The sequence below is a fragment of the Gossypium raimondii genome, chromosome 10, assembly GCF_025698545.1.
Source record: "Gossypium raimondii isolate GPD5lz chromosome 10, ASM2569854v1, whole genome shotgun sequence".
In the NCBI taxonomy this organism is placed as follows: domain Eukaryota; kingdom Viridiplantae; phylum Streptophyta; class Magnoliopsida; order Malvales; family Malvaceae; genus Gossypium; species Gossypium raimondii.
Window position 1 is genome coordinate 9,098,754 of NC_068574.1, and position 13,299 is coordinate 9,112,052.

Genomic DNA, 13,299 nt, shown 5'->3' on the forward strand with positions numbered 1-13,299 from the left:
ATTAGAAAGTCTTTGTATTATGTTTATTAAGTCGGATAAAAATTTAATCGAGTAGATTGTGCAATATGAATGTTTTGAATATTAAAGTAGTAAAGAACTAATTGAATTAAATGTATTCATTTTTTATTTCGTTGAATTGTGTAATTAATAATGTTTCCGTAATTGTATTATCGAATGTAACCAACGACGACACTGGAATGCCAAAGGCGGAAGGAAAGGAAAGGAAAAGACAAGCATCATTTAGCTTTTGCAGTTTGTGCTTTTATAATTCAATTTCAATTTACTTTTGTAGATTAATTACTCGTTATAATTAATGTGACTATGTATCAAGGTAATGGTATTTTCCCCCTAAAAACTTAGAGTAATGGATTTTATTGGTGATATTTGAATTATGTGGTAAATGTTTGAAATTGTTTTGGATGTAAAAAATGAAGATTTGGACATTGGCATTACAATAATATATGTTACAATGGTGATTATGTTGTTAATGCCCCATTAAATGATGTTAGACGTAGTCCAGGTATAGTTGGCATGCCATAGGGTCACTAATATAGTGATTTGCTAGCTATCGTTTTTGGGTACTCTGGAATAACTGAATAAACAGTGTGGAAAAATACTGAAAACCATTATTATCGGGCAACCAGTGATGGTAGAATAAACAAATACTAAAAATAATTGTTGCAGAACAACTCGGAATGACAAAATAAAATAATCCTAGTTTCTATAGAGTGTAGACTTAGTCTCAATATATAAAATAAGTAATCTTTACGCCAAAATGTGTAACATGTGAAATTGTGCTAATGAGAAGCATGCATATACAACAAGATGTAGCATTTATGGCAAGATATATGTAGTTCTACTACCCGTTTGCGTAGATGTTCATAAAAATTACTCTGTTGTGAATGAATTTTAAAATGTAAAAACTTATAAATATTAGGGTAAAATTTGCGAAGGTTGCGAACATTCTATGTTTGTAGGTCATGGATGCCATCCATTCATTCAAGTCTGTATGTTCCAGATCCCAATGCTGCTACGACTGGTAGGGTCCCTCCCAAGTAACTAACAATTTTCCTGTCTGACTGGCTGGTTGGCTAGCTTTTGCATTTTGCATTACTAAGTCCTCAATTTGGTATTATCTACTGTAGACCCTCAAATTATATTACTATGCCACTTGCTGAGCTCGGATGGCTAATCGGATTGATGCTTGATCCTTTACTACATCCAATAAATCTAGGTTCTCCTGAAGCTTGATTTCATTGGCCTGATCAGTATAGTGAACCCCTCGGTGTGTGTTAAAAATAATCTCGATTGGTATCACAACCTCGGTGCCAAACATAAGGTTGAAAAGTATTTCTCTTATCCCTGAATGTGATATAGTCTGCAGAGACTAAAGAATACCAGGCAATTCATCCAACCATTTGCCTTTTGCATCTTTTACCTTTTTTTTTTCAGGCCTTATATGATCTTCTTATTAGTAGCCGCCCATTCGTTTGGGGAGTCTTGATCGAGCTGTGCACCAGAGCTGTATGAAGGTTATCACAAAATTCTTTGAACTTTCTTTGGAATTGTGTCCCATTATCAACAATGATGAGGTGTGGGATTCCATATTTTCATATGATGGTTTTCTAGACAAATTTCTCCACTTGCTTTTCTATGATGGTGGCTAATGCTTTCAATTCCATCCAATTTGTAAAGTATTTTATGGTAACCACAATATACTTCTTTTGTGTTATGGCCTGCGAAAATGACCTAACAATATCAATGCCTCACGTTGCAAAAGGCCATGGACTCGAAATGGTGTGCAGGGGTTCAGCGGGTGCGCGGGGGATAGGTAAAAATTTCTGGTAGGGTTCGCATTTCTAGAAAAAAGGTTGTTGTTGTCTTTCTGCATGGTAGGCCAATAATACCTCTGCCGTAAGTTATTTTAGGTCAGGGTTTTTGCCCCCAAATGGTGGCCATAGATAGCCTCATGAACCTCTTGCATCACGTACTTGGCTTCGGATGGATCTAGGCATCGCAAGAGTGGCTGCAAAAAACTTTTCTTGTATAGACCTCATTAATAAAGGTGTATCGGGAAGCCAAACGAGAAATGCGATAAAGTTATTTGGGGTCGGAGGGTGTTGCATCACCAGATAAGAATTTTATCAATGACGTCATCCATGTACTTCTAAAGTCTATGTTGAAGACTTGTCTCACTGACTCATAGTTGGGGACCTCCTTATGCTTTAGTAAGATCTTACCTCTGTCTCGAATTCCTACTGCTGATGCAACTTTAGACAACGAGTTAGCTTTTGTGTGCGCGAATCGAAGAACCTTGTCAACTTGGAGTTCTAGAAAGCTCTGTAATAGTTTCATTACTATGGGGTAGTATTTAGTTAAAATATGGTCTTTAACATCGTACTCTCCTTGGATTTGTTTTGCCATCAACTAGGAAGCAATGTGAATATGAAGCTTCCGAGCCCCCAATTTCTGCGCAAGTTCTAAACCAGTCACTATGGTCACGTTACCACACCAATTGTTGGCACAATGTACAATAAAAGAGGAAGACAATGAGGAATAAGAAGGAGATCAATGTGGTGCCGTGGAAGTCAATTCACCTAAAAGGTTGAGATCTAGAACTAAGACGAGAGGACAGGCTAATTAAGAGGGTAATTTGCTCAGAGTAACTTTAGAGTGTTGGGAATTGATCCTTTCTTCATAGTTGATCAATATATTTATAGGAGAGATCCCCTTGTCCATTAGTATGACGTAAAATATTGCAATGAAGAAGATTATCCTCATCCAATGCATGAAAGACATACATCATGGGGACCATTCCGTTATTCATTCAATCAATACGAGGTTGTTACGCCCAGTTGGGCCCTTCATAGCCTTAAAGGAGTGTTTACACCTGGAGAGTGTTCATACCTAAAATACAGGTTGCTAACTCATTCGAGAAAGGGACAAATGGTCTCATCTAAATATACTAAAGACAAATGGTTAGACTAGGCATAATTTCAAATGAAGTCAACAGGAAAGTTAACGATACTTTTGATGCTAACACGTGTCTAAATAACGAAAAGGTATAACAAACACATATAAAAAAGTAAATTTCTTTTTAATTACAAGAAAATGAAATTACTGTTCTAAAATTAAATTATGTTGTGAATATTTAATACATCATTGGTATAATAAATGATGGTTAGAGCAAAAGGATAAAGCGTTTACTATTGGGCCAAAAAGTCCCCGTATCCAATAATCAAGCTCAAGCAGACTAGACTACTAAGCTAAAAGCCAAGCCGAAACATCAACTATAATCACAACCTTTTGCACATTTCTAACGTGCACTGTTAAATTTCATTAAATATCCAACCATCCATTTCATTTAAACAAAAAAATAGATTGAGGTGTCTAAAAATAGAATACGTCTAACTTCTGTTACTTAAATGAGACCGCGGATGGGTGAATCAATTGAGAATGATATAAAATTGATTAAATCGAATTAATATAAATAAATTAAATAGATTAAAAATCTATTGAATTAATGTTTTATTTTAATTAAGTTAGGATCAATTTGACTATTAATTTAATTCTAAAATATATTATTAACGATGAATAAAATAATATTTTTATATTATTAAGTTAAAATAGTCAACTTCAAAAATTAATTTATAAAATAGATAGTTCAAATTTTTTATCTTAGAAACAAAAGTCTAATTAAAAAAATATAATAACCATTTCCGTAAGCTGTTGCCAACTTTTATATTCTATAAAGAAAGAGACGTTTTACAAGTACTTGGAAAACAAAATATCAATCAAGCCCTTAAGTGGCAACATTGTAGCATTCAAAAAGAAAAATTATAAAATATTAATTACAGTTAACTTCAAAAATTATTAAAATAGAAATTCTGTGTATGTGAAAATTATAGATTCGGAATATAGTCGAGCGTTTAAAAATATTATATAACCAAAAAAATGAAATGTATGATTTGAAATAAATAAATTATAATAATATGTACAATATTAAAATAAAAATTAGATTAAATTACGAGTAAAATAATATCTAAACACATAAATTTATCGGATAAGCAATACTAAATGCACTCGATTATTTATTATGGTTTGGTTATCAATTGTGAGTTAATGTCGAGTTGAGTTGTGACACCACCTCAATTAACAACATTTTTAATATATACAAATTGGTGGAGATAATAAATTGTGCATATTAAGAAAAGTATAAAAATATCAAAATAAAACTTTGTTTGTGTGATAAACTTAATGTTTTACTCATCCAATTAGTGTGGGTTCAAATACTAGTATATATATATTTTATTGATTTTTATTAAAATGGAAAGACAAGAATACCCTCGAATAATATGACTTATTTTAATTATGAAATAACATTTTTGTAATTTTCTAACCGAGTTAGTATCTAATTAATCCAAATAGGGTTTGACTTTGGAGATAACACGGTTGGGAGGACAATCTTGAACCCTGAACATGAGCTATAAAATAGACATAAAAATTACCAAATTTTTTTTTTTAAAGTCCAGTCCAAACCATCCATATAATAAGTACACATGTTTATAATTTGATACATGTATTTTAAATATGATACAATAATGATATTTTGAGAATTCAATTAAAATGTTTATAAAATTTAAAGATCAATTAAAAATTGGACTAAAGCTTGAGGACATGTAGTAAATTATCCCTAAAATAAAAAGGAATATGTAGAGGGGAAAACAGAAGTGCAGCGAGCGACTGAGGCCACAAGACAAGTAGAGTGTGCAGGAGAGGAGAGGAGAGGAGAGCGACAGGAGTAGGAAGCGGCTAGAGCCAGAGAAGCCAAGAGCCGAGCCCCCCCGCGCGCGAATGAACGATTCAATGCTCTCATCACATAACGGTTCCGAGAAACCGCACCCGTCTGATTGCCCCAATTCCTAACTCCTTCTCTCCTCCTTGTTTGTTTGTATGTATTACTTGCACTATTTCTCTATTTTCCTCTCTGTCTCTCTATTGGATAATTCCTAAGCCTTTTTCTCTCTCGCCGGTTCTTTTTTTACCAGGCGCCGCCTTTTCCTGCCCATTCCCTAACTTGTTTTTCTTCTTCTTTGCCTCAGTTCCGGCTTCCTTCTTCCTACTCCTTTTTTGTTACCCCAAATGAATTTTTTGGGTTTTGTTATTTTTAGGGTTTCCTTGTTTTTTATTTGAGAATAGTAAGTTACGTTTTTCCAATTTATCTCCTTTTGATTACTGCCTGCTATTTTAATTAGTGAATTTGTTTTATGAAGTTTTTTTTTAAAAATTTTTGTCTGTTTGTTTGTATGTATGTATTGAATTTGAGTTGTGTATTTTATTTTTTAATTGTGGATAGAGTTTCTATAACTTGTTTTATTTGATATGTGCTGCTTAGTGAATGCTGAGTTAAATCGATTACAATTACTGATATACTATGTTTGACTGAATAATTGGTGTGTAAATGGGATACAACTGGGTTAGTTTTGTTGCTGTACTTGCATCCGTTGGCTTCATCTTATGTTTCTTTCCCGAGTGCACTATTCCTTCATATGATGTTGTGCCCAAATTAGAAGTTTGGAAACATTTGTTATTGTTACTGTTTATTATGGGTGTGGTTTGGGTTTTGTGGTTTTTGTTACAATATCACTTCAATTTATAATTTTCTCACATGCTTAGTTCTGTTTCCTGGTTTATTTTGAACTTTGTATATGAATTTAGAAGCGCTGGGTTGTGTTGTGCTTCGAATTATTAAACAATTTTTTGAATTATTCTGGTTCAAAGGTGGACTAATTATGTGTTGCTATCATTTTGAGATTCGAGGGCTTTCCTTGGTGGCTTTCAATTCAGTGATGGTTTTCTTTCTTTTCATGCAGGAAGATGTTCGGTGTGCATGATCAAGAGCGTAACTACCTGTACATTGCTAAAATATTTTTCTTTCCATTCTTTTGACATTTGGTGCTAATGGCTGCTGATCGACAGAGAAAGCGGCTGAATGGAGCCAGCATTGCTGGCTGCAATTTTAAAGACCAATACAGAACAAAAAAGAAAAAACTTGACTCACTGCAAAATGATTTAAACACAAAATCTTGTATTTCGCTTGAATGGGATGGGAACCAAAAAAAAGTTGTTGCTAAAAGGGATCAAATTGGCTTAAGTTGGAGGCATTTGAGGCCATTTACAGATTCCACAATACATTACCACAGAGTTTTGGCGGATGTTTTGACTCTTCCTCATGAAATTTTTGACTTAGAGAACCTGACAGAGGTGCTTTCTTATGAGGTAATATCCTTATTATTCTTTATCACAGTTGCTTCTAGTATCCTCTGTATGCTGAGCTCATACTTTATGGAATTTACATGAAATTGTTACAGGTTTGGCAGACTCTTCTGTCTGAAAACGAGAGAAATCATCTGATGCAGTTTCTTCCTACAGGAACTGACAAAGAGCATGTTCTGCAAGCATTGCTTGCTGGGGATAATTTTCACTTTGGAAATCCTTTTCTTAAATGGCAAGTATATATGTGTATTGCTTTTGACACTTTTTCCCACTGTGTAGAATGAATCCTTTCTACTTGTAGTTTCTATTGGCCATGCATTACATGCATCACAAATACAATTCTGCATAAATGCTTGCATGTGTTTTGCATTTTTTCTACTTGTATACGAAAAAGTTTCAGCTCTTGGGGTAATGTGTTATTTTTCTTGTTCTATTTTCCGGAGATATAGTATTTGAGGGTTCTAATGTAGGGTTTGGTTCTGCTAGATTTGACTGGAATTTGTGTTTGCAGGGGTTCATTGCTTTGCTTGGGTTATCTTCACCCTGATGCTGTTATTCAGGAGGAACAACATTTAAAGGACGAGAAGAAAGCGTATTACTCCCAGTTACAGGACTACCACAATGAGTATGTAACATATAGCTAAATTTACCCATGAATAGAAGCTATTCTTGTTCCAGGTTCATTTGATGCTGATTATATGATTGCAACACTGTTTTGCTTCTTGTGGCAGCATTATAGATTATTTGCAGAAATTGAAGGTTAAATGGGAAAGCTGCAAAGACCCAGAACAAGAAATTGTGCATAAGTTTTGGAGGTTAGAATTTGCTACATATTTCAGTGTCTAAGTGATAGGCTTTAGCAGAGAAAGATTCTTCTGTGTGATACATTGTCAAGGATGTTACTTCGGGAACTTGTTATTTGGTGTCATTGTTATAACAGTGCCATAATACAGAATTTGAACACGAGAGGTTGTTCAATTTGGACATTTCCTCTTCTAATTGGTTGTTCAAAACAATAAAAATGAAGGATTAATTTTCTTTATTCACTTTTTATTGGAAATTTAATTCCCTTTTTTGTGTTTAGATCAAATCTCATTTTTGGGTTGCAATTTCTTTGGTAGGTCAAGAAGGGCTAGTGAGAAAGGGATTTTCTCACATTCGAATGAATCTAAGCTTGTCAATCTTGAGCAGGATGCTACAGGTACTTCTGAATCTTGTTCATGGGCTGCGGATGAGAGAGCATGCAGTAGTGATAACCAAAATTCTTCTGTTGTGAAGGGAGGAGAACTACAGAGAAGGTAATGTTCTTCCCTGGTAAACCACCTTTCTGCATGTATTGTCATTTTGCCCATCTTGTTGAAGTTCACAAGGGTAAGAGTTTGAAAATTGCTTTCTTAAAGTATGCTTTGCCTGAGTTTAGTACGTTGCCTTCTGTAGTTCCTTCATAGGTTCTCTGTTACCTACAAAAGGGATTCATTTATTTAGACAATATATGAAATATTGTAGCTCTCATATTCTTCGTAGTGGGTTTTACAAATGTAAATGGTGTGATTCTATAGAGCAGATCAGCAAAGTTCACCTTGGATCTTTTTTCTCCTTCCCCATCTTTGGTGGAATATCCTTGAATTCTGAGCCTAAGAAATTATATCTTGTTTTTTTTTGTTGGCTTCTTTTGCGGCTAATAGTTTTTCCTCATTACTATTGCTTTTATCTATAAATTGTGTGCCTAACAAAGAAAAAAAATACCTTGCTGTCTAAGAAGTTTGAAGTATAAACTTCTATGTGGGTATTTTTAAACACCATGCTGGTAAGGTTTTGAGGGAAATTATGTTGCTGATATCCTTGTTGAAATTTCTTTGATTGTAGTGCTATTTTCAGCTCCTAGGATCAGTTTTTGCTTCATTTGTTTCTTTATTTGTGGTTTAGGTGGTTCTCAATCTTGTCATTTTTCCTGAAATAGAAATTTTGTGAACTGTAACTATGTTTGAGAAACTTTCTGCTGTGCTTAAGTCTCCTGGTGGAAATTGGTTATGGCGGCTGCACTAATTTCATTTAGTTTTACTCAGTTTATTTTAACTCCATGGTGCATGAATCTTATTATTTGCGATGTATATCAGAATGTACAAGAAAGGTTTCATCAAGGACAAAGGTAAGGGTCTCTTGACTGCTCCGGATCATACACAGACTGTGGAAGCAAAACCCAGAAAGGGTGACAAGATACGCAAGTGCAATATCCAGCAGAGTAATGGTACCAAATACATGTCATATGTTAAGGTTAGCGGCTACTTCAGTTAGGACAAATTGTAAGATGTCGATGGGGTGCTTTTATCTTGATATGTTATCTCCTTGGATGAGATTTTATCCTTTCTGGTATTGGATTAGTCATTTTTTGGACTCTTGATTAGAAAACACAAGCATATAACTTGTGAAGCTTCTTTTATGGGTTTTCACGGGCTGAACCATTGGCCAGATGCCTAGCTGATTGTTTATACTAATATGGTTGTGGGATTACTGCTCTAGTATGTTGTCACTTTGGATCCTTTACGGTAAATTAACTCTCAGATCTTGGATTATACCATGGGGCTAGAACAGTTACTGAAATGTTCTAGTGATGGCTTGCATATTTATCTTGCCCTTACTATATTCTTTAAACAAGCATTTCTTCAGAATTTATTACTACCCAGCCTTCTCTCTCACACTCTCAAGTTTTTTCTATGGTAATTACCGACTAACTGCCTTTGATATTTTCAGATTAGCAAGAAGCAACATGAACTGATTAAGAATATGAGGCAGTCTGGTAGAAGCATTCAGTATCGGTCTCTTAACCATGTCTTAGGTGACATTGATAGCTTGCATGTGCTACCATATGATACATTTGTGGAAGAAGAAATGAGGAATTTGCATGAACATTGGTGAGTTTGAAGCAAACAATCCTTTCTTGAACTCTGATAGTCTTCATCATACCTTTTCTCAAACTAGTTGTTTAAATAGGTTGAGATTGGTGAAGGAAGATCTCCAGGAAGCATATGCAAGCCGGAGAGAAATACAATTACAGAAACGGGAAATAGCCAAGTTGTTGGAGCAGAATATAGAAGAAAAACTAAATCCAGCATTTGAGGTTTAATTCTCTGTCCTTTGCTCCCTTTTCCCCGTGTATGCATTTGAACAACTGTTGTTTGTTTGATACTCACTAAATTCATTGGATCTGTGTTTCTATTGTTATGTGGTTTTGAATATCTTCTATGTTGCTACTATGATCTTGATTTTTTTGTTGGTGTGTCAGGATGAAGTGGAGGAAGATACCGAAAAGTTCCATGATCAGGAAGATAATGTTGGTATAAAATTGGATGTTCAAGATGTAGAGAAAGAGATCCCTGAGAAGTTGCTTGAGGGTCAGAAGGATGCTGAAGCAACAGACAGGGAATCCAGCATGGAAGAGGAGTCTGTTCTGGCCTTACCACAGAATCAGTCCCCACAGCAGGTTTCTTCTATTGATAGTGGCAATATGCTCAATTGTGAGGAGATTGAGTCTGAAAACAAAGAGAACCTTTTGAAATCAGATATTGCTTTTTCAGATCTATCTGAGCGCTCAAAGAATTTGAAAACTGCTGATGCAACTGTTAATCAGGAAGTTCATGTCTCTTCTACAGAGAATGTCTGGTCTGCATATAGCATGCCACAATCTTACCATGATTCAACTGAGGGCCATGACTACACATCTTGTAGTGGATTGCCACTTGCTCATCAAGCCAATGCAGACCGGCAGAACCATATGATTGATCTGGAATCAGGCTTGCATGAAGAAAGTACAGGGAAGGTTTTGTTACATGGACATTCTGAAGACGGTTCCTTTAGTTCTTACACAAATCAAGACCAAAGTGAGCTGCTTCCATCTTTCTTCAAGGATCAGGTAGTTTTGCCCTATCATAGTGAGCAGAAACATGATGGGCTAGATTTCCAGGCCCCGAAGAATGTGTTGATGGAAGATGGTGATTTTAATGGGCAATTTCAAGGGCAGTTGCGACCATCGCTGCCTCTAGAAGAGGGCCAAAAGAGGCAGGATGAGGTTTTTGTGCAACAAAACATGTCCGGAAACGTTTACTCTGATGGATCTCGGGGTAGATACTTGCCCCCAAGGCAGGAACACTTGCCTTCTGGGAATATGCAGGATTGGGGTATGAATCCTGCCCACATGTCAGCGCCCTTTCAACATCAGTTGAATGGTGGACAATTGTTGAATCAGAGCTGGTTTACTGGAGAGCATCAAGCTGAAGCTGGTGGAGGATGGGCTGGTTCAGATGGATTTAGTGGGCCTAGTGAGAGTATTGCGATTTCAAGGGAAAGCAATACGGATCAGAGTCTATTTAGTGTTGTATCTCAATGTAACCAACTTGGTTCAAGAAACCCTTATCGATCAATGGGCTCTACTGAGCATTTAATTCAACAGAGGAGCAATGGAATAAATGAAAATAGTATGGAGCAAGCAGGTGGTCATCCACTGGATTATTTAGGGGTTCGTGATGCCAGTATGATGGTGATGGGTGATGAAATGGGAAGGATGAGCATGGCACATCAGAATGCTGTTGCTGCTTTGCATGATGATCAATTGGCAATGGGGAAACCGTATTTGAGGTCATGGAACCAACAAAGATAGTGGATGAGCTGATGAGATATCATCTTGCTGAATTGCAGACTTCATTTGATGCTTCCTTCTTAAATTATATTTATTTGGGAAGTAGAAGAGAGTTGTAGGTTACTATTTGCTATTACAACTCTGCATATTTGCAGGAGCGGAGTATACAATACAAAGACTCTGAGATGATTAAGATAGGGTTTTGTTTTTCTTTTGTACATACCTATGAGATCCTAGTACTATATATATATATATATATATATACACTGCTACTTCATTAAACAATGATAAATTTTGATTTAGATGGGAAGTAACTATTAATTTGCGATTCTATTTATAGTTTGTTAGCTCCCTTCATTGCTTAGCTATTAATTACTTGACGATAATATTTTTCTCTTTTCGAAGGAGAAGAAAGCTTGGAGTTATTGCGAGCCAGTCCCCGACTAGATTTAAAATCTTACAAATTCTATTTTTTCTATTATACATTTTTATAACTTTATTTTTATATTTTTTGAAATTTTAATAAATAATAACAATTAAATTCAACTTGTGAAAGCTCAACATCAAAGCTGAACATTGTGGCTGCACTTACAAGTAGCAATGCTTCCCTTAAGGAACAAATGACTTATTTTGCAAAAATCGTGGAATCACTCAATGAGTGAGTAAATTGCTTTCATAATGGCTCAAATTGAACGTCTAAGTGGGAACAACTAAACTCCTACTAGCAAAACTCAATATCAAGTTCATCAAGGAAGTGGTGAAAATTTTCTACAAATACTATTGAAGGATTTCAAAATGTTTCACCATCACTCAAGGAGCTTATCAAGGATCAAGTTGAAAGCGTTGTTCTGCCTTCGTATACTTACGGAAAGCCATGCACTTAAAGGATTGAATGTTTGATGATGCTTGAAAATTATTAACCTCCAAAGCTTCACCAATTCGATGGAAATGGAAATCCATGTTAATATGTGCATTTTATGGAAACTTGTAATAGTGTCGGTACTAATGGAGACCTCATGGTGAAGCAGTTATATGATTATTAAAAAAAATATTTTCTGTTAGTTTACTGATCTTGAATTTGGGATGATTGATGGCTAGGAACAACTTAAGAAATTTTCAACTGATTCTATAGTACTTGTTGCATTATTAATAGGATTGAGCTCATAAGCTCACGACAATGGAAGGAACTGATTCTATAGTACTTGTTGCATTAGTAGTAGGATTGAGCTCATAAGCTCACGACAATGGAAGGATGAGTCAGCAGTCAATCACATCCATTGTTGAAGGAATCTAAGTTGGAATTGCAAAGAAAAAAATTAGTCCTTTGCTATTGACATATGCAGGGCTTGCGTTATGTTCTCCAAGGCATTAAGCTAAAGCCCTTTAAAGAATTAGCTAGTTAAAATCATAACATATAATTAAGTATAGAAACAAATGTGAATCAACAACCTCCATAGCAAGAAATTCACATAGGGGGCAAAAATTTAACTCATAATGATATTGATTAGCTTATGATTGTAAATGTGAAACTTATTTCTAGTCAAGTAGTAATAATAATAATAATAATAATAAGCAAAGTCACATTGAAAGATAGGCAAGGAAAGGAGTATCATTTCCTTGATGTTGATGTTTCAAGTATGCTTGAAGAGCTTTTTAAAGTAAAATTGATTCGATTGCAAAAAATAAAATGACCTAAAGAAGTTGATTAAGTAAATGCTCTCGACTATTGCAGATGTAATCTCTTAATTAATCATTCTTTTAAGAAGTGATTTGTTTTGAAAGACGAGAATATATAACTCCAAAAAGAAGGGAAAGTCAAGTTTGAAGGAAAAATAAAATTATTAAACTCCGCATCAATCACTACAATTTCTCAATCCAATATGTTGGATAGAACCATAAAATTTAGCTCATTTTATCCTATCATCTTGGCTTTAAGCATAATTACAATGGAGGATTTCTATCGAAGGTAATTGCCTTCTTTAAGATTATCAAAATAAAGATAGTTGGACTCTATTCAAGCTTCAAAAAGATTAACGTAAAACAACACTCTTATGCACGAGCTTAAATTGTCACATTACTTCCAAACATAAGCTTAAAATGTTTTTTTTAACCAAAAAATATTATGCTCCTTAGCACTGTAGATCTCAAAAAAAAATTGAATTACGTCATGACTTGATCTTTCAGAAAATAAGACCATACAGACACTGTGGTTTCAATCAAAAGTTTAGTCTGAATAAAAAAATAGTTTCCTGACGACATCATATGAAACTTACATATCTTGTCTAGACAAATCAAAAACAAATAAATTTTTAGCATCAAAAACAAATCTAATTTCAAGACCTAACCACTTTTTAAACTAAAAAAAATCGTGCACGTGACTAAGTCTTGAG

The 13,299-nt window shown here is 34.8% G+C and overlaps 1 protein-coding gene across 3 annotated transcripts; it reads left to right on the forward strand.

Moving 5' to 3' along the window:
• Positions 1–4,731: 4,731 nt before the first annotated feature.
• Positions 4,732–11,244, forward strand: LOC105776965 (uncharacterized). 3 transcript variants are annotated; one of them, XM_012599954.2, is made up of 11 exons: positions 4,732–4,951; positions 5,103–5,198; positions 5,874–6,279; positions 6,372–6,508; positions 6,788–6,901; positions 7,008–7,091; positions 7,398–7,574; positions 8,394–8,550; positions 9,028–9,188; positions 9,268–9,394; positions 9,560–11,244. In XM_012599954.2, exons 3-11 carry the CDS (start codon positions 5,962–5,964, stop codon positions 10,928–10,930), a joined length of 2,646 nt encoding a protein of 881 aa, XP_012455408.2. In that variant the 5' UTR covers positions 4,732–4,951; positions 5,103–5,198; positions 5,874–5,961; the 3' UTR covers positions 10,931–11,244. The 3 variants fall into 3 exon arrangements, with proteins under 3 accessions (XP_012455408.2, XP_012455407.2, XP_052478037.1); XM_012599953.2 differs by lacking the exon at positions 5,103–5,198; XM_052622077.1 differs by lacking the exon at positions 4,732–4,951 and having other exon boundaries at positions 4,963–5,198.
• Positions 11,245–13,299: the final 2,055 nt, after the last annotated feature.

Excerpts from the sequence above, each read along its gene's own strand:
- LOC105776965 (XM_012599954.2), top strand. The coding sequence starts at position 5,962 with ATGGCTGCTGATCGACAGAGAAAGCGGCTGAATGGAGCCAGCATTGCT. Across the intron at positions 6,280-6,371 it reads CAGAGGTGCTTTCTTATGAG|GTTTGGCAGACTCTTCTGTC; the intron begins GTAATATCCTTA and ends AAATTGTTACAG. Across the intron at positions 8,551-9,027 it reads AATACATGTCATATGTTAAG|ATTAGCAAGAAGCAACATGA; the intron begins GTTAGCGGCTAC and ends TGATATTTTCAG.